This window comes from Elephas maximus, chromosome 8 (assembly GCF_024166365.1).
Source record: "Elephas maximus indicus isolate mEleMax1 chromosome 8, mEleMax1 primary haplotype, whole genome shotgun sequence".
Classification (NCBI taxonomy): domain Eukaryota; kingdom Metazoa; phylum Chordata; class Mammalia; order Proboscidea; family Elephantidae; genus Elephas; species Elephas maximus.
Window position 1 is genome coordinate 90,705,976 of NC_064826.1, and position 12,654 is coordinate 90,718,629.

Here is a 12,654-nt window from a genome sequence, read left to right on the forward strand (position 1 = left end):
TGGGCAACTTTTCATTCTGTTGTACATGGGGTCACTATGAGTCAGAGCAGACTCACAGTAACGAACAACAACAACATGTGCCAACCACTGTTCGAGGTACTGGGGATACAGCAATGGACAGAACAAAATCCCTGGACTCAAAGAGCTTACATTTTAGTAAAAAAAGGCAGTGTACAAAATAAATAAGTAAAATAGAAAGTGTGTTAATGGTGACAAGTGCTATGAAGAACCGTAACACAGAGTAAAGGAGTGGAGTGATGGGGTAGAATTTCAGGGAAGGCCTCTGTGGTAAGGTGAGATTTGAGCAGAGCCCTGAATGAAGGGCTGTACAGATATCTGGGGGATGAGCAATCCAGGGGAGGGAACAGCAAGTCCAAAGGCCCTGAGGCAAAATAAATTTGGGCTCTAGAGAGTGATGCACTAACTTTATGCCCTGGGGCAGATATATAACCTCTCTTTACCTGTTTCCTCATCTGAACACGGGAATGATAATAATACAAAGTTATTTTTTTCTGGGTCCTTGTGAAGATTCAATAAAACATTATGTTCCTGGCACATGGCAAGGACTCAATATGCTGGTTTCCTTGTCCTTTCCCTTTCTCTCCATTCATCCTCCAAGCCTCCACTGTGATGCTGACTGTGACGTCTGGCACACAGCAGATGCTCTCGTATTTGCTGACATGAATTGCAAAGGAGCCCTTAGCTAAAATGTTTTTCTCTTCTACCAGGGGCATTTCCTTTGTGACCATCAAGACAGACCTTAAAAATGGTGTTCACGAAACCATTCCCGCTGTGTACCCTACCGATAAGTGTTGGCTTTAAAGGACGTTGATCATGGGACTAGAATCGTAGACAGCCTTCTCTGCGTGTGGGTTCTGCATTCCCTTTAGATCTAAAACTGTGATTCTAGAAGATGGCCCCTTTCATTCCCATTACGCTCATTAATCAGCTTGGTAGGTGTTGGGCTGATACGCAAGGAAGGCAGGAACTCCACGCAGCCTCCTTCCTGATTTAAGGAGGGCATGGGCAGTACTGGGTTAGTCAGTGGAACGCTCACAATTATTAATAGCTGGGTTTCGTTTTCCTTATTTGTGTGCCTCAATGAGCAGGGGCACTGGAAACATTTCACAAGGACACAACCAGACTTTTTTCATCGCTACTGCCACAGCCTTGTTTCAGAATCCCATAGTATCTTGCCAAGATTCGCACAGTAGCCTTGGACCCACTCTACCTGGCTCTTGGATTGCCCAGTCCTCCCCAAAGCCTTTCTCCCCACACAACCCTGGTGACCTTCTTAAGGCATAGAACTGATGGTGATCTTCTTTTTCTTCAAGTTCTTAGATGATGGCTCTCTGTGATTTCCCAGATAAAATCCCCACCCACCCTCAGGAGTTGACCCCACCTACCCTCCAGTCTTGCCTCCCCACCTTCATGGTGGTCCAGCCATACTGAGCAACCTGCAGTTCCTGGGGCTCGCTTTGCAGGCTTTCTTTTCTTCCCAGACCCTTTGCGCTTGCCAGAGCTCTGCCTGGAATGTTCTCTCCCTTTCTGTATCTCCATCTTTGACTGGCCAACTCTTCCTCATGTTTTCTCTTTACAGTGCACCTTATCTACCATGGCCTTTTCTTTTTTGTTTTGAATTAGCAATATATACATATGGTTCAAAAAGTCAAAACAATATACTGAGGTGTACATTAGGGAGTCATTCTCTTATTCCTGTCCTTGTCTGCCCTACCCCCTCCATCCTCTGAAGGTAATTGCTCTTATTACTTCCTTGTGGGTCCTTCCGGAGTTTCTGTATACAGATACAAGCAAAAATGAATACATATTGTAATTTTACTCACTTAAAATAAAAATATGCATTACATGTATACTGATATGTGTGAGTATATGTGATATATGGAGCCCTGGTGACTTAGTGGTTAAGAGCTATGACTGCAAAGGTCAGCAGCTGGAATCCACCAGCCCCTCCTTGAAAACCCTATGGGGCAATTCTACTCTGTCCTATAGGGTCACTGTGAGTTGGAATCGACTCAAAAGCAACGAGTTTGGTTTTGATTTTTTATGTGATATATATGTTGTTGTTGTTAGGTGCCATCATCCATAGGGTTTCCAAAGAGTGGCTGGTGGCTTTAAATTGCCAACTTTTTGGTTAACAGCCGAGCTCTTAACCACTGTGCCACCAGAGCTCTGTGTGTGTGTGTGTGTGCGCATGTGTGCGCCGTCCAGTCGATTCTGACTCACAGTGATCCTATATGACATATAATTCCATTGGTAGGTGTACTATATAGTTCATAGTTCGTTTAATTCTTCTCATGGATATTTTGTAACCCACAGCCTTGAAAGGTGATGCCTTGCCATCTTCTGTACTTACAGTACTATTTCAGAAAACTGTGACACCTGGAGAGGGTCTAGGACAAGCCTTGGGTATCTCCAACATTCAGTAGAGAGGTAGAGGAGGGGAAGTCAGCAATGGGGACAGGAAAGGGGCAGCCAGGATAGAAAGAGGAAAACCAGGAGAATGTGGTGCCATGGAAGTTAGTGGGATGCTGTAGCTCAAGCCGAATAATATATGCCTACTGGCTGATGATCTAGTATGGAAGGCAGCTCATCTATCCCCATCCAGTCCCACTTTTCCATATTTTGGTCCATTAGGATCTGCTGGCTCTTTTTCCATACAGAGACAGATGTTTACAGATTATGTTTTTCAAATCTGTATGTCATTTTTGGTGTCCTCCTGAGTTGAAGGGCTCGGTTAAACTCTGCTTTTCTTTCTTATATGGGTATCAAAAAACAAAACCAAACCCATTGATAATGAGTCGATTCTGACTCATAGTGACCCTATAGGACAGATTAGAACTGCCTCATAGTGTTTCCAAGGAACGACTCGTGGATTTGAATTGCAAACTGCTGACCTTTTGGTTAGCAGCTGATCTCTTAACCTTTGTACCACCAGGGCTTCTATACGGGTACAGTTGTCCTTAATGACACATGCCTCATCATTAGTGTGGGCAACATAAGCTTAAAAATATGGCACATTACAACATCTATAAGAAGAATTAGATAGTTTCTTCTTTGTGCTGAAGCTGGATAGTCTATACTTAATTGGGTAAGAAAATAACCATGTTGAGCAGAAGGCGTTGGGGAGCCATAATTACAAAATATAGTCCATCATTTTCATCTGTTCCCACATGACCACGTGGCCTTCAATTAAGATTTCTTTTTTATATTTAGACCCTAAGAATAAATCAGAAATTAGTGCTTATCTTATCAATTTTTTTAAGAAAGACTTTATATGATTGAGTTTTTTACTTTTCGAATTTTTTTCCATCTAAGATTAATTCTTCCCTCTTTAAGATTCTGAAGATAACATCAATTTGGCTTGTTTTCAACCTCTATTTTCAAGGAAGCAGAACTCAAAAGTACCTGCCTAGAGTAGCTTTCTCTCTAAGAGAAATAAACAGACTAGCTGAGCAGCAGGAAAAAAAAGTTATAATCTGAAAAATCACAAATAATAGTCTGATAAATTGCATTTTTGTGTACAAGTCACCTGCTTTTCTCCAGGCCCCAGCCTGAAAATCTGTCTTTAAAGCAGGTTAGAAAAGAGTCATTCTTATTTAAGGTATGAAAGAGCCCACGGAAAAAGAATGACAGTGGGTGGAAGATAGTTAAATGGATGAGAATCCATGGTGATACGCAGGGCAGAAATGGAATACTGAAAAGAGAACTGACTTGGTGTTTCATTCACTCCCAGAATCTGTTGTGTCTTTGTGTATAACCTTACCATTTTAGAGAATGACACTCCTAACGCCAGTCTTTCCCTGGTATGTCAAGAGACACGGGCATTTAAATTCAGGAACCCTATTATATGATCTTACTACTCAGGTCCTCACAAGTAGAATTTCATCTTTAAAATATTCAGAAGAATTTCAGTCATATCTCATCCTCCAAGGAAGCCATAAAATGAACAATGCCAGTAACAATTACAAAACTAAATTGGCCTTAAAAGACTAAAAAAATCAATTTTGCCAGTTTACATTCACAGTGACTAATTTCCATATAAATGATCTGACATTATCCAGACTGAGAATGTGCCTGTGTCCTCCTTTTTGTGTTATGGGTGCTTTTTGTTTTGTTTTAAATATTTTTGATTCTTGAGATGTACTCAGGTGGAAATATGGGAAGGCATGTTGGTCTGTGTTGCCATTTTCTAATTATAATGATCTTTTTTTTTTTTTTTTTTTCTGACAGTGTATCAGTTACAGCAAGAGGCACCTCGTCCCAAGAGGATCATTTGTCCTCGGGAGGTCAGTACTCGGCTATACACCTTGTTAAATATGATGAATTGTCAGCACTCAGTTGTTATTGGAGGGCTTTCAGATTTCCTGGGAGTTGGTTTCTATTAACGTTTGTTAGAATGTCACCAAATTTAATATCTTAATAATCTGTATTTTGAAATCAGGTTTTATTTAAAAAATACTAACCACCTATTTAGCCTGGAATCTGAAGTCTCATGCTTTTAATGATTATAGAGAGGCATTCTGGTTGTTTTCCTTGCTACTGTTGTTTCGATTCTTTTAGTATTTTTTTAACTAATGAAATGTTTCGAACAGGAAAAGTACAGAAAATAATAAATAGCTGGGTACTCACAAACCCATATTGAGCAAACCTTTATGCCTTGCCATATATACTTGACATTTAAAAAAAAATAAAGCTCTACAAGAAAAGTGACTGTATTTTTATTCCTGGAGATAAGTGTGGAAAAAATATATCCACTCCTAAAAATGCTTAGCAGCCCACAGAACTTTCCGGAGCCCTCCTTCACTAATCAGTTCTCTTATCACCTGGAATGCCAGCAAGCTTTGAAAGGCAGGACTAAAGGTCTATTTTCTATCTTAATTCTGGCTAGTTTTATTTAATAGCCAGACTAATATCCTTCAGACCAAAGGCCCTTGGGGGCTTGCTTATTTTTGTTGTTATTACTTTGATTAAATATAGAGTAGCAGATATCTTTTAAAGAGTTGTGTCTGCCTTATCAAGGGGAAAAGGCTCCAATTCTGATGCTCTTGAGATTCATCCTTAAACAACAATACTTTCTGGTGGGTTAAGTGGATTTGGTTTTGAACCTGCCTCAGAGACTTAAGTATATACATATCCACACATAGAGTAGACTTACCACTGTTTAATACGTCTTTCTACATAAAATTTTACTTCTCTGAAAGGCATTGAAATTTATCAGGTGGTCTTAGTCTGAAAGCAGAGTAGACTTCCTCATTTCAGGAATATGGCCTGACAGGAGAAAAGATGTGATCCATAAAGAAAAACCCAAGATGAGATCAGATCTTTATTTGGGTGTCTGATCTTGCCCTGTCATTAACCCCGTAGTTTGTTGTCCTTTGATTATTCATCAGTATCCAAATAAGGGAGAATAGGATTAAATACAAAATTTCCAGTGAGATGCTTTAAATAAGTGTTTTCACTTAGACATAAGAAACATATTGGCAAAAAATCCTTCACTCCTACTTTTCATTTATCATTTGTCTAATAGGAAAATTATAACAATATGTAGGAAGCTTGAGTGGTTTGAATATTTCCATTAAAAGAATGTTGCTAAAATGAGAATACAACTAAGAAGTCATCCTAGAGGTATTCATAAAATCACCAGACAAGATTAGGCACCAGTTCTTGGAAACCAGAGGCAGTAAATATTTTTTCATCTGTTCATTTATTCAGCAAATACTTCTCAGGGGCCTACTCTGTTCTGAATTTGATCTAAGTCTTGAGAAGATAGCAAAGAATTTAGGTATCGGCATTTTGAGTGTCATATTAAAAGAGAAAGAAAGAATGATGTAATTTAAGATTTTGCCTGTATGTGTATGAGAGAAAGAGATGGACAGAGATTCTTTCTTTCTTAAAATCCTTGAAACCATGTCAGTTGTCCCTTTGGGCCAGGTGGACTGTTAGCAATGTCACTAGGTAGATACAGAGTATGTTCATAGATACTCTTTCTAGGGCTCAGCTGGAACTCCCCAGACAGCCACAGAATGAGGCTCTACCACATAACTATTTAATGCCGCCCTTCGTTTTTTTCGTTAAGTGCTTGACTGCTAATCAAAAGGTCAGTGGTTCGAACCCACCGGCCATTCCATGGGAGAAAGATGTGACAATCGGCTTCAATTAAACAAACAAACAAACCCTATAGGGTTGCTATGAGTTGGAATCAATTCAATGGCAATGGGCCTTTGGTTTTGCCTCTGAAGGAAATGCCGCATTGCCTAGGAAAGCAGAGCTGTGTACTGCAAGCCACCACCACTTTCGTTAACAAAGGATATGGTATGAGTGTGGCTTTTTTTTTTTTTTCCTGTCTTTTGAACCAAGTTTTTCACCTGTTGCCCTTTATCAGTTTGATTCATTAAGAATTTATGCCTGGTAGATACTTGATTTTTACATAGCTGGCATCTAAAAACCCTGTATCACATTTTTCCCAGGAAACCTAACAAGCAATGGGTACTCATCAGCTCCATTTCCTCAGCAAGCAGAGTGGGTCTCATCCAGCCAGGCAGGTGTCAGGTGACAAAGGGTTGAGTTTGCTGGAAGAACAGGTGCTCTTTAGATGAGCACCAGCAGGAGTAGCTTCCATTCACTTTGTCCTCCTGTGTGATGTTAACTGCAAATAATTCCCGCCCAGATTGCAGTGCCTCCCAGGACTTGGCCTGTGAGTGAGGGAAGGCTCCGCTCCTCCTGGATGCAGGTGAAACCGTTGCTCCTGTGCTTAGTGAAACATCACTTTCCTTATAACACACCTTTGTGCTAGGGGGACATATCTAATGAAGACAGAAAGCCTTTCCATTTGAATGTGTGACCAGAAAGATCAAAGCTTTATTAACACATTTTTATAAAGCCATAAGGGCTATTTCTTGTGAACAATGAGTTATGATTTTTTTCCCTATGACTTTGCACAGGAAAGTCTCACCCCTTAAAAAAGCTAGGCATTAAAAGTCTACTTCTTTTTATACACAGCCCTGCTTGTTGTTGTTTTTAGCTGCCATCAAGTTGGCCCCCAACTCATGGCTTCCCCACACACAACACAACAAAACACTGCCCAAACTTGTGCCATCTACATGGTCGGTTGAGGAGCAGACCATTGTGATCCATAGGGTTTTCATTGGCTGATTTTTTTTTTTTTTCTTGTACCTCAGATGAAAGTTTACAGAATGAACTGGTTTCTTATTAAACAGTTAGTACACATATTGTTTTATGACATTGGTTAACAACCCCACGGCATGCCCACACTTTCCCTTCTCAACCTTGGGTTCCCTATTACCAGCTTTCCTGTCCCCTCCTGGCTTCCAGTCCTTGCCCCAAGGCTAGTGTGCCCCTTTAGTCTATTTTGTTTTATGGGCCTGTCCACTCTTTGGCTGAAGAATGAACCTCAGGAGTGACTTCATTACTAAGCCGAAAGGGTGTCTGGGGGCCATACTCTCAGGGTTTCTCCAGACGCTGTCAGACCGGCAAGTCTGGTCTTTCTTTTTGAGTCAGAATTTTGTTCTACATTTTTCTTCAGCTCTATCTGGGACCCTCTATTGTGATTCCTGTCAGAGCAGTCAGTGGTGGTAGCTGGGCACCATTTAATTGTACTCGGCTCAGTCTGGTAGAGACTGTGGTAGATGTGGTCATTAGTCCTTCGGTCTAACCTTTCCCTTGTATCTTTGGTTTTCTTCATTTTCCCTTGCTCCCAAAGGGGTGAGACCAGTGGAATATTCTAGATGGCTGCTCACAGGCTTTTAAGACCCCAGACACTGCTCACCGAAGTAGAATGTAGAAAATTTTATTTATAAATGATGTTATGCCAATTAAGCTAGATGTTCCCCGAGACCATGGTTCCCATGGCCCTCAGCCCAGCAATTGGGTCGCTCAATGAGTTTGGATGTGTCTATGGAGCTTCCATGACCTTGCCTTGTACAAGACGTGCTGGCTTTCCCAGTATTGTATACTGTCTTACCCTTCACACTGGCTGATTTTTAAGGAGTAGATCTCCTTCCTAGCCTGTCCTAGTCTGGAAGCTCCACTGAAAAAGCTATTCAGCATTATAGCAACACACAAGCTTCCACTGACAGATGGTTGATGGCTGCACATGAGATACGTTGGCAGGGAATCGAACCTAGGTCACTTGCTTGGAAGGCAAGAATTCTACCATTGAACCACCACTGCTCCCACACAGCCTTGCTTCCCTTCTCTTAGTCTTCAATGCCTCTCCCTACAGCCGCCTCTTCCCTAGTTCATGCAATCCTGCCCAGCAGGGTTGCTTTGACATACCTGGTTTCTCTGGTGACTAATAATGTCCCAGTCTTTTGGCCCCCTCTCAGGTTTGCAACCTCCAGCTCAGTCCCAAGTCAAGTCTGCAATTACAGAGACATTGATGCAGCGTGGAACACTGTCACTCAGGGGTACAGACACAGAACCTGACTTGAATGCACAGTTGGTATCAACAGACACCAAATCACCTTATGGGCTTTGCTGGGGATGTAGGTGAGTCAAAGGTACGGACAGATTCACAGGCACAATCCAACAAGCTTATCACACCCTGGGAGGCAGGGGAGCCTGGCTGCAGACTCAGCTGGACTTGTTTGGAATCCTTGCTCCTCTACCACTTTCTAGCTACATGACTTAATGCCAACTGCTTAATGTCTCAGCGAGACTAGGGTCTAACCTGAGGGTAAACATCTACTTTGCAGGGCTGCTCTCAATGGGACATGTGTGTCAAGTGTTTAGAATGGTGCCTGGCCCAGAATCGGTGCTCAATTAATGTTAATGATTCATAGCAGATTCAGAAAGATGTGAAGAGCAAGTTCTGAGACAGTCATTAGGGACAGTGTTGGCGTGATGACAGTATTCCCTGAATGTGCAGGCAAAAGAAAGCAATGACCAAGAACAAAGCAAGATGCCCAGGTCAGGAAATAAGCCACCAGGAAAAAAGATACCGAGGGTAAGGAACAGAAGGTACAAGCAGCTGAACACCAGCTCTGGAGCCAATTAAGCCGGGCAGGGTCAGTTACTGAAATAACAGTTCATTGCTTTCTTGAGATTCATCACTGTAAATTAATATTTATCGAGCTGCCACGGCACCTGGCACTCTGTTGGCATTTCCTGAATGTTCCTTGCCAGGAGATTCAAAACGTCTCCCAGTGTACAAAATTCTCATTTGCCCTTTTTGTCAGTTATCAATCAGTCATTTTATAAGCATTTATTTATTGCCAAATGTGTGCCTGGGTGGTCAGCCAGGAACTGTGCAGAATATTGACTCATGAACGTATGTCTCTAGCCAAGACCGCTCCCCTGGGCTGTAGACACCTCTGTCCATCTGCCTACCTGACCTCTTCACATAGGTGTCTTCCAGGTCATCTCTAGCCTAATGTGCAAAATAGAACAGACTCCATTCCACGAGGTGGCCCCTAACTTCAGAAATCAGGGGGTCACATCGCACTCCTCTTTTTCCTCCTCTCTCCTCCGTTGCTTAGCGAGTGTCAATTTGGCTTCCAAATATATCTTGCTTTTGCCCACTTTTTTCCATCTTCATGACCATCATGTGGTTTGAACTATCATCTTTTCTTACTGGAATTATTGCAAGTCAGCAGTCTCCTGCCTGATCTCTGCTTCATTGTTGCCTGGAGTCCTCCCTCCAGGCCACATTCACACATAATTCATTCTCCAAGCAGCAGCTCAAATAAAAAAAAAACGAATTGTGGTCAAGTCAACTCCAAACCTATGTGTGTCAGAGCAGAACTGTGCTCCTTGGGGTTTTCACTGCTGATTTTTCAGAAGTAGATCACCAGGCCTTTTTGCCTAGGCACCTGAGGGAGGACTTGAGCCACCATCCTTTCAGTTAGCAACCAGGTGCTTAACCATCTACACCACCCAGGGACTCTGAAATAATAATTCTTAAATATGTATCTGACCCTCAGCGGCTTTCCATTGCTCTTAGAGTAAAAGCAGAACTTCCTACTGTGCCTGTGAGCCACGGTGCACCTCTTGTATTCATCTCCGCCCTGTCTGTTCCACTCTTCTTGGAGGGCACTGCCTTTCATCCTTAGTGCTTCTATTGCCTTCATCAAACCAACAGCAAGGTTACTACTGCAGGGCCTTTGCAACTTGCCCTTTGCCTGGAATTTTCATCCCCAGGTTCTCTGGGATGTCCGGGTTTCAGATCAAATTTCACCTAGTAACAGGGGCCCTCCAACAACCCCATAAAGCCAGCACCTCTCCAACCCTAAGATTTTCTCTATCACATCACCTTGCTTATTTTGTACTTAATATATTTTCTAATGGATACCTGGTGGGCATAGTGGTTAAGAGTTTGGGTGCTAACCAAAAGGGCGGCAGTTCAAATCCACCAGCTGCTCCTTGGAAACCCTATGGGGCAGTGCTACTCTGTCTTATAGAGTCGCCATGAATCAGGATCGACTTGACGACAACGGTTTTTTTTTTTTTTTTTTTTAATACTTTCTCATTTCCATATTGAATCGTTTACTTGTTGATTGTCTATCTTCCTCCAGGAGTATGCAAGCTGCAGAGGCTTCATTAGTCTTCATCCTAGCTATATCCCTAGCACTGAGCAGCATATGCCAAGCAACCGTGTGGGCAATCAGTAAATATATGGTAGCATGATGAAACGCAGATAGAGACCACTAACATGAGGAATTTAGGATTCTCAAACTATTACTAATAGCATATCAGGTTTACTCAATGCTGTTATTAGGGTAGTGAGCTGGACTTTTGGCAGTTTGTAAGGTTCTTGCTTAAACACAGACTAATATTTTTTTCCTGGAATAGTCCTAACTTCTTTTTGGCCTTTCCAAAAGGCCAACACGTCAAGATTTACTTGCATAACTAATTTAAAGTCAAGTTCCACTAGAACTACCTAAAGGAGACACAGTCAGTAGGAAGTCTTTTGTGACTGTAAATGATTTGGTGTCACTGGTCTTTCTGAAATTGCTGTAGTGAATATGATATTATAAAAAGCAATTTCCAAAAAAATGGGAAATGAAATCACACATTATTATTTCAAATCGTTCTCCACTTTATACGGCTTCATTCCCCCTCACCCTTACATCAGAATAATCTATTTTGGAAAACTGTTTTTTTTAAAAAAAATGCAAAAGTGAATTGTAGAATTGAGTCGTCCCGCATTCATGACCAGAATCAACTTTTCTCTTGATCATTAGAGGTAAACCCGACAGGAATGACAATGGCTCCTCTTCAGTTGCTGTTGTATTCTCACTACCTTATCTGACCTCCTAGTGAATCGTATTCACACTATAAATACCTCTCCCCCCCCCTTTTTTTTTTGCATTTTCTCTAGTTTTTGGTATTCCTAAATATCTGCTCATTTCACCCTCTTCTGCTTTTATTTGTAAAATCTGTGTTCTTGTAAGCCTGAAAAACCTTCAATTTCACCATTATGCTTTTTAAATATTTATGAATCATACCCAGATTTCACAGCCTTGTAGCTTTAGGCATTTGTCCTACACATGTCTGGAAGATTGTAACAAGCCATATTGATTGATCATACCACTCTCAACTAACTCAAGACATTTTGAATTACAGATTTTTAGTAAACTCAGAGAGGCTTCTCCTTGTCTACAATCCTCCCCTTTTCTTCGTTTATTCATTGAACATAAATGTTTACAAATAAAAGTGCCTTTCAGGGAACATGAAAACTCTACTGGTTCAAGATAAGACAAGGTATGTTCTCTAAACTAATGAGATTGATTCAACCAGCCACAGACAAAAATCAATCCCATTACCTTTTAATTGGCTTTATGTGTAGTAATCAGGCCATTTCTTTCCTGGCAAGAAATATTTCTAATCCTTTCATCCCAGACTTTCTCCACGGGTCTCTTCGTTTCCCTTAATACTGACACGAGCAAGAATAAAGGACTTCTCCCATCATTATTCCTCCCAGGCTTTCATCTCCCTCACCAATGCAGCCAGGCTTTGTCTTGATCCAGCTTTGTCCGTAGGTACGCTTGCTTTGGTTGTAGACCCTCTGATATATAGGGGAAAGACCTTCTAATACAACCAGGGTTAGAAAAAAATTTAGACATGTGAGTTTTATTTTTTTCTAAAGATAGGTGATTTGGGCTTTTTTTCAATAAAAACTTTCTATCTCATCGACAAGTGCTGTGATCTACAAAAATATACACACATCCAAAAAAGAATCCATTGTCTTTAGAGTACTTTAAACCTTTTCTAACCTAACACTGACCCTGCAAGTTGTTGTTGTTGTCAGGTGCCGTCGAGTTGATTCCAACTCATAGTGACCCTGTGTACCACAGAACGAAACACTGCCTGGTCCTGTGCCATCCTCACACTCCTTGTTATGCTTAAGCCCATTGTTTCAGTCACTGTGTAACCATCTCGTTGAGGGTCTTCCTCTTTTTTGCTGACCCTCTGCTTTACCAAGGATGATGTCCTTCTCTGGGGATTGATCTCTCCTGGCAACATGTCCAAAGTATGTGAGATGTAGTCTCGCCATCCTTGCTTCCAAGGAGCATTCTGGTCACACTTCTTCCAGGACAGATTTGTTTGTTCTTTCGGCAGTCCATGGTATAATCAATATTTTCTCCAACACCACAGTTTAAAGGCATCAATTCT

The 12,654-nt window shown here is 41.4% G+C and overlaps 1 protein-coding gene across 1 annotated transcript in view; it reads left to right on the forward strand.

Annotated features, from left to right (window-relative positions):
• Nucleotides 1-12,654, forward strand: part of CHN2 (chimerin 2) — a 359,388-nt gene that overhangs the window by 179,345 nt on the left and 167,389 nt on the right. Inside the window, exon 3 of the mRNA XM_049894797.1 lies at nucleotides 4,252-4,307. Coding sequence (XP_049750754.1) covers nucleotides 4,252-4,307 — 56 coding nt within the window. The remainder of the gene's footprint in view (nucleotides 1-4,251; nucleotides 4,308-12,654) is intronic.